The sequence below is a fragment of the Larimichthys crocea genome, chromosome XX (assembly GCF_000972845.2).
Source record: "Larimichthys crocea isolate SSNF chromosome XX, L_crocea_2.0, whole genome shotgun sequence".
Taxonomy (NCBI): Eukaryota; Metazoa; Chordata; class Actinopteri; family Sciaenidae; genus Larimichthys; species Larimichthys crocea.
In genome coordinates this window covers 16,672,694-16,688,082 of record NC_040030.1, presented here as the reverse complement: position 1 = coordinate 16,688,082, position 15,389 = coordinate 16,672,694, and the positions used below count along the sequence as shown (strand labels likewise).

Genomic DNA, 15,389 nt, shown 5'->3' with positions numbered 1-15,389 from the left:
TCGACTTAACACTAAAAGCTGTAGCAGCCTAAACAGCAGCATAGTGCTCTTATGGCGGCTCGGCCGGGGATGTTGTGCTGTGACTTTTCTCAGAGCTTCACCAAACGGTTTTGCCAAAAATCACCAAAAACCACGGCAACGTTTACAATGGGTGTGTATTGGTAGAATGTTCCAGAGCTAGAGTGGAGAGGGAGAGAAACATTTGTCAAAAAATACATTTGCAAATGGCTCTCGTGGCCACAAATGTCACTCTACAGAAAATAATTTCTACATAGAAACGTAGGAAAATTCGTGGGCTCCGCAGCGATATCACTGCTGAAGCTGTCAGACTTATAGTTTTGGCGGGAGACGCACTGATGCTCCAGGATCACCCACCGACAGCCCCATCTACTCCCATGTAAACTGGAGAGGAGAAATTTCCAAAGGAGCACGGGGCACCTGTTCTTTCTCTCTCTCCCCAGGTCACATTTTTTAACTTCACACACTGAAATTCAGCATTCACATGGTCGACAAGATGAGGATGCTCACGGTCATTGGGCTTTTTGATACCACCTACCGTTTGGCATTAGCGTCCACAGTTGGAGGGGCTTCATTTAGAGATTTTCTGTGTCTCTCAGCAGTCACTCACACACAGACAGAGCACAGCTGCAGTTAATGGCTCTGACCTGCAGCTGACCCTGGTTGCTTGGCAACCTCAAGCTGCCTTTGACTGACTTTATTGAAGTCTCTGTGCTGCTGCAGTGTCAATAATAATGTCTGTCAGACACACTCTACATTTATTTACACAGTTTATAGTTTATTATAATTATCATATATATATAAATATATGTAAACAACAAAGCGGATCCGCTCTGTCACATCCCCGTCACTCGGTGGCGCTGTGTCCCGGCTGCTCCCTCCCGACATTCCTCGTCTTCACCCCGGCAGCCCGCTTGCTTTCACATCCGGGCGGCTCTCTCGCTCCTCTTCACTCGCAGTCCGCTTCCCTGCGCTCTCGACCGGGGAGGTCCGTGGCTCTCGCCGAAGAAGAACTCCCCCCCCTCGGCCACACGCCCCCGAACCCCCGGCTCTCCCTCCCCCAGCCCTCCCCCCAGTCCCTCTCCGTCGTCGTTGTCGGCGGCGTTGCGTTCGGTACCGGGGGCCGACTGAGGCGCTGCTGCTTGCCCCCCTCCCCTCCCCGCACAGCCGGTCGCACATGAAGCGAGCTCCGCCGCCGGTGGTGGTGGTGGTGGTGGTGCACGGCGCCGAGCGCTCCCCGTCGGTGCGACATCTCCGCGCTGAGGTTGCATCGCTGGTTGACCGTTGCTAACAACATCGATCTCTGCTGCTGCTGCTGCTGCTGCTGCTGCTCCACCCCCCTCCTCCATCCTCCGTCCTCGCTTACCGATCACATCAACAGTTGATTGATAGCCGAACACTGGACCACCACCACCCCCGTCACCACCTCCACCCTCCCCCCAGACCGACCCTCAGCTCAGCGCAGGAAGCCCACCCGTGCGCTCCGCTGTTCGGATTGCGGGCCCGCAGAGAGAGGGGGTACCTCCGGAGCTCTGACCTCCTCTGTGGTCCGTCTCCTCTCTACCTCAACACCCCGATGCCTCCCCGCCCCTGTGCGTAACCCATCCGACACCGGCTCTGCTGCTTTTGACAATCCGACCAAGGAGCGCTGCTCGGCGGGCACAGACTGCGGCGAACCCCCGGCGGACATCTCCGGTTCTCTGTCACCACCAAGTCTGGCTCCAGCTTTTTTTTTTTTATTTCACACACACACACACACACACACACACACACACACACACACCTTCAACACCTCTGTTATCCAGCCCCACAAACACATCTTCCGTGACACCCGCCCCGCAGCGCCCGGGCCTCGGGTCTCGCCATGCCGGGTCCGGTGGCCGGTAGCAAGTCCCGTGTGTACGCAGACGTCAACACGCTGAAGAGCCGGGAGTACTGGGACTACGAGGCCCACGTACCCAACTGGAAGTGAGGACATTTGTGCTGCTGTAACTGCATGTGTGTGTGTCTGACCACAGCACATACTGGTGTGTGTGTGTGTGTGTGTGTGTGTGTGTGTGTGTGTGTTGGTGGCAGATGGGTGTCTATTATTATCCAGTAGCTGTGAGGGTGTGATGACAGGATGCTCGTACAGTCTCTCAGTCTCCCACTTCCCTTCTGTTTGGCACCCGTCTAACACTTTCCCCCACCCGTACCTCCATCTCTCCCACCCGTACCTCCATCTCCCACCCGTACCTCCATCTCTCCCACCCGTACCTCCATCTCCCCCACCCGTACCTCCATCTCTCTCGTCCCCACCCGTCTGAACATCTGCCTGGAGATCAGCAGCTGATGGTGGGAAAAAATGTTTTTTCTCTGTTTCTCCGTCTGTCGCCTATAGCAACCAGGAGGACTACCAGCTGGTTCGTAAGTTGGGCAGGGGGAAGTACAGCGAAGTGTTCGAGGCTATCAACATCACCAACAATGAGAAGGTGGTGGTCAAGATCCTGAAGGTGAGCAACCTCCTCCAGGCTGGTTGAAGTGAGGTGACCCTGAGCTGGATGTTCTGGACGTTATTTGTCTTTTTCACCATTTTCTGATCAGTGAATTCAGGAAACCGATTGGCGGATTAAAGATAATTACGGTAATTGTTACTTGTTTGGCTGAATGACGCCTGGTTGCTCAAACAACCGCCTGTCAATCAAAGCGTCCACGCTCTTAATCCTGCATAACTTTTATTATTTGAACATGGGGACTGACTCACTTCTGGAGCCAGCCTCCAGTGGACGTTTGAGGAACTGCAGTTTTCGGCGTTGGCTTCACTTCCCAATGACGGAGGTTGTCGCTTGGTTAGAAACGTGTTTGGGTTGGTGCTAAAACATTTAGCATTGATGTGTGTTAATTAGATCAGATTAATCAAAAGATGATTGCTGATCGTTGAACTCATTTTGAGAATCGATTACACCTTAAATGTTCTTTTGGAAAGTATGTAAATAAAAGCAATAATGGTCAATAATAATAATCTGACATGACGTTTTGATGATGTTTTCTGTGTGACAGTTGGCTTTAAAAGTTGACAATGTGTCAGCGATGTGGAATATTTTAGATGCTGTAATTTTCCAGACAAAATGTCAAAATCATTCCTGAATTCTCTGGATTGTGATTTCTTACTTTTCTTGACCAGAGGATAAAGGAACATTAAAATCTGTTGGAAGCCGAGCTGCTACGTTCTGGACTAATCTAGGGCTGCCACAAACGATTATTTAGATAGTCGACTAATCACCGATTATTTTTTCGATTAGTCGACTAATCGGATCGTACGTAAATTCACTGTCCCGGAAGGGGATGGCTGGGCGGGCGCTTTAAACCTCGCGGACGGAGCCGTGAGCCACCTTCGCCCCAGAGTCTCCGCGGAGGTCAGCCAGTGCCGGGGAGAGGCCCCACGAGGGGATCCTACCGCACCGTGCGGCCGTCCCTGACCCGCCGAGTTGAATCCCCCGGGCAGACTGCGCGGAAGTTGTGGAAAAATCGATAGTAGTCGACGATTTTGTTCGTCGACATAATCGTGACTAATCGACTAATCGTGGCAGCCGTAGACTAATCGGCGGCGTGAGAGGTCGGACTGTGGGAGCATGGATTTGATTCTGGAGATGATTCTTAACTGGGGAAAAAGCACAACTGGATACGTTTATTGATGCATGGTTGGAAGCTGAGGTCTGAATCGAAGAATCGGGTTTCTGGCAGAGGGTTTGTGACTTTTTGAACCGTCGAGTTGTGAGAAGTTTTGATGTGGTTCAAACAGTCAAACAGTTTCCAGTTGGAGGTATATTTGTGTGTCGTCTGCGTAGAAGTTGAGCGATTCGTTACGACGCTGAATAATCTGACTGAGACCGAGCATAAAAAATAAAATGGGACCTAAAATCGAGCCCTGTGGTACACCACAGGCAGCCACCGCTTTAGAGGACGCGTGGACACGTAGGTTCTTTCTAAAAGGTAGGAATAAAACCAGCTAACTGCGGTGCCCTCGATGCCGACCCAGGTGCTGTGACGCAGAAAACCTAAAAGCTCGGATGAAAACGCTTCTTTTAAAATATTTGATAGAAATTGAAGTTTTTAGAAGTTGATCTAAAATTATTAATTTATCAGTTAAACAGCCTGTTCAGCTGTTTGCAGATTACAACCCTTTAATTCAAAGTAAGATGAGGTCGCCTGTGATGCCGTTGCCGGTGTCAAGTAATTTAAATCTAAACCTCAACCTGCAGGTTGAAGATCGAGACTCAGAAATAGCACTTGTCTTTCCACGCTGAGATCTCTCCTCTGACTCTCTCGTCTTTGTTTCCCTTTGCTTGGTTTCTTTCTGTGGAATCAGCCGGTGAAGAAGAAGAAGATCAAGCGAGAGATCAAGATCCTGGAGAACCTGCGAGGAGGGACCAACATCATCCGACTGGTGGACACGGTCAAAGACCCAGTGGTAGGCTTCCTATGCGAACACTAAGTGTACTTTAACGACTCCTTAAAGAGAATTACAATTAGAGATGCACCGATATTCTGGAGCCACGTTTAAGGACAACAAATCAACAAAGCAGAGCAGAAAACATCGACAGAAAAACTGAATTAAACCCTCAATGAGAGCAATGATAAATATCTGTGCATCCCTAATTACAGTATGGATGAATTATTGTAATATTCAGAGTCTGTTGTTGCATTAAAACATATTTCTCTCACCAAACAGCGACCTTACATCTGTGTCACATACGGATATTTAAAGCACAAGTAAGCTGTAAACGGTGTAACGGTGGGTTCAAGGAAATCAAGGATTTCAGGTGTGATTGCAGGTGTTATGATCACTTCTGGGAGGTGCTGATTGTCGATTATCGACTGGATGTGATTGTCACGGGGGTGAAACCGGCTGCTGTCGCCAGTCTGACTGTTGCTCATCTTGTAATTGTTGCATACGTGTCAATAATCAGACTGAAGACTTCTTTTCTGAGCTGGAAACCAACCAGGGGGGAAGATTATATTCAGGTCATGGAGGCGTCTTTTTGTTTGGGATCAGGTTTTCCCTGTTAGAAGTTTTTATTGGAGCAACTCGTCTGTCCGGTTTGGGTCCAGTTCACTTCCAGCATGTTAAAGGTTAAAATCTGGTGACTGATCAGGAATGAGCTCCGCCTGTTGTTGTTGTTGTTGTTGTTGTTGTTGTTGTTTGTTTTAACACCTCCATGTCCCTCTTTGTCTCCGTACAGTCCAGAACTCCAGCGCTCGTCTTTGAATGCATCAATAACACAGACTTCAAGGTAAGAGTGTAATCCCACTGTGGTAAGTATGGACAGCTGTACTCGAGTATTTCTATCTGATTACATTACAGCCAAGCAGCAGCTGATATCACTGCCTAGTCCAGCAGCAGTCAGCCCAGCTCGGCGTCTGTCTTTCAGCCTTTTATTTCACCAAGCTCTCACCAACCACTAAAAGTCAGTCCCACATTTACTCTTGTCCGGCGGCTTCTTGCTCGCTCACTCTCTCCTTTTCTCTTCTTAGCTTCCTCCGTCAGCGTCCTCTTCACTCTCTTCTCCTCTGCCATCATGTCCATAGAGGCTGCTGAGTCTGGTTACATTGCTAATGCTCGCCCAGCTCTGGTTCTAGCACGACACCAGCCTGTCGGTGTTCACCCATGCCCCCAGCTAACATGAGCTAACAGCAACTAACAGACTGAGCTAACAGCAGCTAACAGACTGAGCTAACATGAGCTAACAGCAGCTAACAAGCTGAGCTAACAGCAGCTAACAGACTGAGCTAACATGAGCTAACAGCAGTTAACAAACTCAGCTAGACTGAGCTAACATGAGCTAACAGCAGTTAACAGACTGAGCTAACAGCAGCTAACAGACTGAGCTAACATGAGCTAACAGCAGCTAACAGACTTAGCTAACATTAGCTAACAGCAGCTAACAAACTGAGCTAACAGCAGCTAACAGACTGAGCTAACATGAGCTAACAGCAGCTAACAGACTGAGCTAACATGAGCTAACAGCAGCTACAGCTGTCAGCAGTTTACTTCACTGTCCATCATAAACTCTGTAAATCACAGAAAGTTGAGGCGGAGCAGCCGGAGGACATCAGAGGGAAAACCAGAAAACATTTCCTCCATAAAATATGATCCAGTTTCACCAGAATCAGTGAAATAGTTGCTGCTGTGTGACTTAGTGCCGTAAAGCGTTACGTACTTCTCCCGACCCGGAGCCCAAAGTTACATAGTTGGTTTAAATTTCGAGCTTCAGATCCTGATTGTAATTTTCTGTTTCTCTGCAGGAGTTGTACCAGAAGTTGACAGATTACGATATCCGTTTCTACATGTATGAACTACTGAAGGTGAAAACATTTAATGAATATAAAAACATTTCCCACTTAGTTTCTGTTCTTGGTGAGACTCATGGGAATTTAAACAACACACATACACATTTTTATATCTGTGTGTGTGTGTGTGTGTGTGTGTGTGTTGCAGGCTCTGGACTACTGTCACAGTATGGGAATCATGCACCGTGACGTTAAACCCCACAATGTGATGATCGACCACCAGTTGAGAAAGGTAGGTGGTTCCTGATATAAATCTTTATTTTATTTTTTCTTCACACACACACACACACACACACACACGCACACACTCTGAATATTTTCTCTCACCTGCTATTTTAGCCCAACTCTCTGTCGCACCATTTATTTAGTCTCTTCTTCCTTTGCATGAATCTTTTTTTTATATTTTCTCTCCCTCATTTAAGAAGCAGTTGTCGTTTAAACTTCCACATAACAAACAAAATAAAATAATTGTGATTTTAAAAAATGCGACCTGTCTTCACAGATGAAAAATAAATCTATATAAAAATGTATAGATGGCTTTTCAGGGCTTCCGTATGTCGTCCTCTGTTTTCATTTTTATATATTTGTTTTTCATCTGCATAAACAAAAGATGCTGACAAACATGTGACCTGTTTTTATCAGACGGAATAAATTAAAAAAAAGAAAGAAAGATGCTCACTGGCCTTCCGGGGCTTCCATACATCATCTGTATGTATCCTCTGGCTGGAGCTTGGAGCTGAGATTTCTGGGAATTGGAGTGCAAAAAAACTTTATTAAATTACATTAATCTCTTTTATCAACCTTTTTTTTCTCCTCAGGGGCATTTTTTCCTCTATATTTTTTATCTATTCATTTTTTTTTATTTTTTTTTTATTGGCCTTTCAGGTCTTCCATACACACATTTGGTGGCTAAGGTTACAGCCTGCTGAGATTTCTGGGAATTGTAGTGCAGAAATAAAACACAAAAATTAAATAAAAGAATCAGAAATAAGAAAATAAAACACTTTCTTCACTGTATTTATCTTAATTTCCACTTTTATTGTAGTGTTTCTTACTTTCTGTAATTTAAGTTTTTATATATATTTTTAAATTATTTTGATTTGCCTTCAGAGCTTCCATACCGATCTGTAGAGGAGCATTAACTAACAAACACACACTTCCATCCTTGGCCAGTAGGGAGCAGCATGCTGACACAGATGTGAATTAACCCGACACACTCCTGCGTGACACTGTGTGTGTGTGTGCTGACAGGTCACACCTCGTCGTGTTGAGTCACACTTTGTCTTTATTGTGTGTGTGTGTGTGTGTGTGTGTGTGTGTGTGTGTGTGTGTGTGTGTTTCCATAGCTACGCCTTATAGACTGGGGCCTGGCGGAGTTCTACCATCCATCCCAGGAGTACAACGTCAGAGTGGCGTCACGATACTTTAAAGGCCCCGAACTCCTGGTGGACTACCAGGTAACACACACACACACACACACACACACACACACACACACACAGCTTGAACCAGCCCACGTTTGAACACACACGTTTTAAAAACGTCACTCGTGGGTAATTCTGACGTCTGTGTTTTCATCATCGGCAGCGCTGTTTGATGACTTTGTGTTTCAGATGTACGATTACAGTCTAGACATGTGGAGCTTGGGCTGCATGCTGGCCAGTATGATTTTTCAGAAAGAGCCCTTCTTCCATGGACAAGACAACTACGACCAGGTACACACACACACACACACACACACACACACACACACACACACACACGTACAACACCAGTCAAAAGTTTGGACACTCCTCCTTCAGTGGTTTCAGGTTCAGGTAGCCACTTTTTTCTTTGATTGGCTTTCTCTTAATCAGCTTCATGAGCAAGGATGCAAAATTACAGGAATTTTCCAAGTTGGAAACTTTCCGTGGGAATTAACAGGAATAAACCAGGAATTTACTAAATTAAAGGTCGGCCCTTTAACAGTGAATTTAAATATAGCTGTGGGAAAATATATTTTAGCATCATCTTGACTAAAACAACCAGATTTCCTGCAGATCCACTTGAATATCTGCTCTTCCTCAGTCACATGCACATATCACACTGCTTACTGCAGGGCTACTGAGGCCACGCCCCCTACCTGCACAGGTGATTTCTGTACCTGGACCACACTTTAGAGCCCAGAGCACACAGAGACTGTCAAATAAATGTGTTGAAATGTTTTTAAATTGTTTTATTTGGCATGTTTGGATATAATACAGTTTGTTTAAATGACCCACAATTTACACTTAATTCACATAATTTTCCATAATTCCCATGGAAAGTTTCCAATTTGTGAAACCCCCAAGCTTAACTTCCCATGGAAAGTTTCTGGAAATTTACCGTAAACTTTCCACCCCTTTGCTACACTATTCATGAGGTCGTCACTTGGAATGGTTTGGAGGAGTTTCCTTATTTGCTGAGTGCTCGGTGGCTCACACCATCACACCTCCTCCTGTATGCTTCGAGTCGGGAACCACACATGCAGATACCATCCATTCACCTTCTTAAAGTGTTTGATGCTTTCAAACACTTTAAGAAGGCACGACTGATCATTAAAAATCATTCCAGGTGACGACCTCATTCTTTCACAGTCTTGATGTCTTCGGTGTTTTCATCTGTGTGGAAAACAAAGAAGAACCGTCGAATCAGATGGTGTGTCCAAACGTTTGACCGGTGCTGGAAAGTCTGGTTGGCTGTCTCGTGTCTCAGTTAGATGCAGGAAGTCCCAAACATGTAATGGAGACAACCTGTATTTGTATCCTGGACCTTTTATCGGATACAATCTGCTCTCGAGTGTCAACAGTGTCAACAGGTAGAGGCACTGTCGAGCTCTGAGAGGGAGGACAAGTAAAACTCAGCACATAGACTCAACATGGAGGCCAACAACCTCCTCAAAGACTTGTGGTACACAGAGTTTGAACCCCGCTTGTTGTTGTTGTTGTTTTCCAGTTGGTTCGAATTGCCAAGGTCCTGGGGACAGACGAGCTGTTCGGCTACTTGCGTAAATACCACATTGAACTGGACCCTCGCTTCAAAGACCTGCTGGGACAGTAAGTCCACTCTTTGTCTTTGCCTCCAGGGATTCCCGTCACACTTTGTTGTGGCTGCTCTGGAGCCGAACATAGCTCGCAGGAGTGGAGTCAGAATAGAGGCTAAAGATATCCTGAGGGTTAGGGTTAGTGACGTAGCATGAATATGAATGAATATTCTGACTCACACTCAACCCCCTGTAGTAGTCTGTAGTAGTCCCTGTATAAAACAAAAAATAATAAATTGTCTTTTAAAATAAGGTAACACCAACTCGGTTTGGCGCTCCCTCTTGAGGCCCTCCTCGTGATCCAGGCAGTCCTGATAAGGACCATCGATTTTTGACTTTCCAGCACACAAAGAAGCCTGTTGTCCTGCCTGCCATTATCAAATGTTCTGGGGTTGGAACCACGTCACCACTCCTCTCTGCTTCTTTTTCTTTTATGTTGTGCCGTGGGGAAATCTCAAAGGAAACTTTGTCTTTGGCACCAGAACGAGCCATTCAGTCGCTCTTAGTCATTCGATTCAGACCAAATCTGGTGTTTTGGCTGCGTCACAGGTGGATGATGATGGTGGGGGGGCAGAAGTTGAGCCCAATCAACTTTTGGAGAAACGCAACCAGACGTCACGCTGCGGTGGTCGACGAAAAGACCAATCAGACCAATCAGACTGAGACTATCCAGGTGGATTCATGGACTAAACTCTGATACTGTTGTGTTCTGGCTTTGTTTATTTCATGAACCAGCTTCTAAATCTGAGTCTGACGACACATTAACAATGCGTAAACAAAGCATTAACGTGTGATCTCAAACGTGTGTCTGGTTCAGGAACCAGAACCGGCTTTATGTTTAAACCCGGCCGCATTTTAATGGTGGTACTTGGAGAGCCTGATATTTTCTGAGGTGGTACAGAAACCCAAAAACCTCACTATCCAGACTATCACCAAGCCACCACGACTGTCGGGTGGTTCTTGTATCTTCGGATTGGAGACTGGGGATTGGTGGGTGCTGCTCCACTCATAGTCCTGGATAATGCTGGCCACGTCTCCTCATCTTGGACTAATCAGGGGCGAGGAGACCACACACCTATCTTTGCATACACGATAAACACTTAACATAACGTAATGTAAAGTGTGCCGTGATACCGCCGACCAACCCTTCAGCGATTTGCCGTAATGCCTGATTTGGTCTGAAGAAAGCCATCGAGTTTGATTTCTTCCCCGTAAAACATCTCTCTGCCTTTTCTTTTTCTAAGAATTTGTTGTTTCTTCGTGCGGCCAACTGTTGTTTTGATAGAATAGTGCAAGACCGAAGAAATGTGGATCATCTTTACCACAACAGGGTACCTTCAGTTCGGTGTCAAAAAGCATTTTAGGACAAATATTCTGCTTTACCGACAAATCGTACAAAATCACGAAAACAAAAGTACAGAGAGAATCCAGAGTAAAGTCTGTGTTTGTGGTAGCGGCATCATCACTAGATGTCCCCTCAGCAGTGGTGTGTTTGTTTTTTGTGTCTGTTCGTGCCTGCAGGCAGAGCAGGAAGCGTTGGGAACAGTTTGTGCAGACAGAGAACCAGCACTTGGTGAGTCCTGAGGCCCTGGACCTGCTGGACAAGCTGCTACGCTACGACCACCAACAGAGACTGACCGCCACAGAGGCCATGGAGCACCCCTACTTCTGTAAGCAACACACACCGTCCACACACACATGGGATACAGTGACACCTGGTGAGGGTTCTGTAGCATTTAGATGTTAGATAGTAAAGTTAACCTCCTGGTAGGGATGCCCAGATCGATCCTTTGTGACGCTCATCAACGGGATTTCAAGGTGCAGCCACGGTGAGGAAGGTGTCTGGTTTGGGAACCTCAGGATTGCATCTTTGCTTTTTGCGGATGATGTGGTTCAGTTGGCCTCATCGGACTGTGACCTTTAGCAGGATGAGAGTCGGCACCTCCAAGTCTGAGTCCGGTTGGGGGCGAATTGCTGCTTAAGGCGAAGGAGTTCAAGTATTTCAGGGTCTTGTTCATGAGTGATGGGAAAATGAAGCACATGATGGACCAGCGGGTTGGTGCGACGTCTGCAGTACTGTGGACGTTGTACCGGACCGTTGCGGAGCTGAGTCTGATGGCAAAGTTCTCGATCTTCCAGTCCATCTATGTTCCAACCCTCACCTCTGGTCATGAGCTTTGGATAGAGACAGAAAGAAAGAGGCCCAAATGAGCTTCCTCTGCCGGGTGTCCAGGCTCAGGCTTAGAGATGGAAAGGAGCCACTGGAGGTGGTTCAGCATCTGATTAGGATCCTCCTGGGAGGTGTATCAGCTGATTCAGATGTGATCGAGGCCTCCCTACATTTATAGTCTGAATGTTTTTCTGGGTTTTAAAATAGATACTTTATTGTCCGTAAAACGTTGCTCCTCTCTCTTTTTCTTTGCAGACCCGGTAATAAAGGAACAGTCTCTGTCAAACTCCGACAACAACATGGTTTCCAGTGGCAACACTACAGCGCGATGAAACACAGGTATGTTTGAAAAAGATTACTCACTGGTCACTGATTACAGGTAGTACTCGACAATATACCCACTGATCATGAAAGCAACACAAACAAGGAACCTCTTAGAACAGTTTGACTCTTCGCATTTAACTGAATCTAACATTAAAGCAACAACATGTAACTTTGCTTGTAACAGCGACACCTAGTAGTTAAAAATCGGTATTGCGGTCCAAATTCAAAACACTCGAGAGTCGTCTCCTCCGTGCAGGTTTGGAGACGCTCTGACTCGTTAATCCAGCCAGTTACATTTAGAGAAATACATTTTAGGAAAAAACTCAGCCTAAACGTTAGCCTGCTAGCATGCTAACCTAAGTCAATTGCCTTTTTTTTTTTTTTACATGTCAGTGTTTAGGCGCTAATTAGCAAATGCTAGCATGCTAACAAGCTAATATAAGTCAGTTGTCATATTTACATGTCTGTTTTGTATTAAGTGCTAAATAGCAAATGCTAACAAGCTAACATGAGTACATTGCCTTTTTTACATATCCGTTTTGTATTTAGTGCTAATTAGCAAATGTTAGCATGTTAAAATCAGTCAATTGTCATTTTTTACATGTCAATGTTAAGGGCTAATTAGCAAATGTTAGCATGCTAACAAGCTAACCTAAGTCAATTGCCTTTTTGTTTTTTACATGTCAGTGTTTAAGCGTTAATTAGCAGATGTTAGCATGCTAACTAGCTAACATGAGTACATTGCCTTTTTTTACGTATCCGTTTTGTATTTAGTGTTAATTAGCAAATGCTAACAAGCTAACCTAAGTCAATTGCCTTTTTTTTTACATGTCAGTGTTTAGGCGTTAATTAGCAAATGTTAGCATGCTAACAAGTTAATATAAGTCAGTTGTCATATTTACATGTCTGTTTTGTATTTGGTGTTATTTAGCAAATGCTAGCTTGCTAAAATAAGTCATTGTCATTTTTTACATGTCAGTGTTTGTTAAGCGCTAATTAGCAAATGTTAGAATGCTAACTAGCTAACATGAGTACATTGCCTTTTTTTACATGTCAGTGTTTAAGCGTTAATTAGCAAATGTTAGCATGCTAACAAGCTAATATAAGTCAGTTGTCATATTTACATGTCTGTTTTGTATTTAGTGCTAATTAGCAAATGTTAGCATGCTAACAAGCTAACCTAAGTCAATTGCCTTTTTTTTTTTTTACATGTCAGTGTTTAAGCGTTAATTAGCAGATGTTAGCATGCTAACAAGCTAACATGAGTACATTGCCTTTTTTTACATATCCGTTTTGTGTTTAGTGCTAATTAGCAAATGCTAGCATGCTAAAATAAGTCATTGTCATTTTTTACATGTCAGTGTTTGTTAAGGCTAATTAGCAAATGTTAGCATGCTAACAAGCTAATATAAGTCAGTTGTCATATTTACATATCTGTTTTGTATTTAGTGCTAATTAGCAAATGTTAGCATGCTAACAAGCTAACCTAAGTCAATTGCCTTTTTTTTACATGTCAGTGTTTAAGCGTTAATTAGCAAATGTTAGCATGCTAACAAGCTAATATAAGTCAGTTGTCATATTTACATATCTGTTTTGTATTTAGTGTTAATTAGCAAATGCTAGCATGTTAAAATAAGTCATTCTCATTTTTTACATGTCAGTGTTTGTTAAGGGCTAATTAGCGTCAGTGGTTAGCTTTGTCTGTGACGTCTCGTGTGATGACTCCTCGTCACGTTTCTTCTTTTCTCTCTGCAGAAGTGGAAAACGAAGAAGGATGTTTGTTACCTCAACTTTGTACCCGGTTGTGACAGTAACTTTGACAAGTGTACAGTGACAATGGATCAAAGTAACTCTGACCAGTTACACACACACACACACACACACACACACACACACAAACATCAATGCAAGCACACCCTGTACACAAACACACATGCAGACATGTATACGTTCGTCCTCCTCCTCTGTATCAGTCTGCAATTGGCTTGTCCTGGTTCCCCCCCGTCCAGCAGCCTGACCAATGAGCTTGAAGCTGCTCCCCACCCCCCCTCCCCACTTCCTCATGTAGGTCAACAAGGACAAACTACTTTTAAAGACACTTCCTCCTCCTCTTCCATCGTCCTCCTCCTCTTTTATGCCATCCCCTCTTTGTTTGCATCAGCATGGAGAATGAACAGGAGTGTGAGCCTGTACCCGACCCCCTTCCTGCCCCGTCCATCCATCCGTCCGTCCGTCCATCCGTCTGTCTGTCCACCCTCCTCCTGTTACCCGCCCCCCTCTCCATCAAACAGACAGATGTCTTAGCACTACTCCAGTTCTGAAAGTGGCATGGTGGACTCTCTCTAGATAGAATGACGATGATGATAATAATAATATTAATGAAAAATAAATGATTTTTATTTAGATGAACTCCAGAGTCCAGACTCAGTTTGTCCTTCGTGTGACGGTTCGAGAAACTAAATATGAGCAAACATGTCGATCATCGGCGGAGCTGAGTGACACCTGTCAATCAAAGCGTCCAGGACCAAAACAGTTTTTTGTACCAGGCTGTAAACATGTTTATTTCTGCTGTGAAGTTGGACATTTCGACATGGGGACTTATGGAGACTCACTCACTTCTGGAGCCAGCCCGAAGTGGACGACAAGAGGAACTGCAGTTTCTGACATCGCTACACTGAATGATCTTTCCTGCTCTGATCTCATATTAATTATGTCGTTAGCAGTCAAAGTGAAAGAGGGCGAAGTCGGTACAAACAGCAATATTACAATATTTCAAGATAACGACATAAATAACTCGAGAAACAAACGAAATTATCACAAGAAAACAGATTTCTAAACAGACTGCAGCTGAATCTTGGGAACATTTTGCATTTTATTTTTAGTTTAAACATCTTTCAGCATCTCACACACACACACACACACAGAACTTTCCACTGACTGTTCCCTCAGGCGGTCACCTCTACCCTGGTTCAGTCACACTGAAGCCCATGCTGAAAACTAAAACGTAAACCGATGTGTGACCCTCGAACAGACACCGAGCCTGTTTAACGAGAGCGCTGGACAACAATCAGCTGATGAACTGTGAGTGTTTGAGTATGAAAGCTGAGCTGGAGTCGGGTAAAGCTGCTATGATCTAGTTTACAGCCAGCTGGAACGATGGATCCACGGCGCCGTGATATATGTTCGACCCAAAGCTGGTGAGCATCACGGAGAAAGAGGCAGATATTTCCCTCAGGAGCACATGGAGGTGAAAGCAAGACCTCCTTTTTAATCAGAGCTTGGATACGTTACACGGATCACGAAGAACACGACGAGTGCAGTAAAACATCCCGGAGAGCATTAGACATTCATGGAGGCGCTGGGAGGACGCCAGGCCTGAGCACGATGCCTCCTGTCCCGGGTCCGGCTTCTTGCTCGCTCACGCTCTCCTTTTCTGAGCTTCCTTCCATCAACGTCCTCTTCGCTCTCTTCTCCTCTGCCATTATG

At 45.1% G+C, this 15,389-nt stretch overlaps 1 protein-coding gene across 1 annotated transcript; it reads left to right on the top strand.

The window, feature by feature from the left end:
- The first annotated feature begins 939 nt into the window (after window positions 1–939).
- csnk2a2b (casein kinase 2, alpha prime polypeptide b) lies at window positions 940–13,804 on the top strand. The gene is made up of 12 exons (XM_027272384.1): window positions 940–1,986; window positions 2,399–2,510; window positions 4,367–4,468; window positions 5,241–5,291; window positions 6,304–6,363; window positions 6,497–6,580; window positions 7,695–7,805; window positions 7,962–8,063; window positions 9,322–9,422; window positions 10,931–11,079; window positions 11,835–11,918; window positions 13,659–13,804. Exons 1-11 carry the CDS (start codon window positions 1,883–1,885, stop codon window positions 11,909–11,911), a joined length of 1,053 nt encoding a protein of 350 aa, XP_027128185.1. The 5' UTR covers window positions 940–1,882; the 3' UTR covers window positions 11,912–11,918; window positions 13,659–13,804.
- Window positions 13,805–15,389: the final 1,585 nt, after the last annotated feature.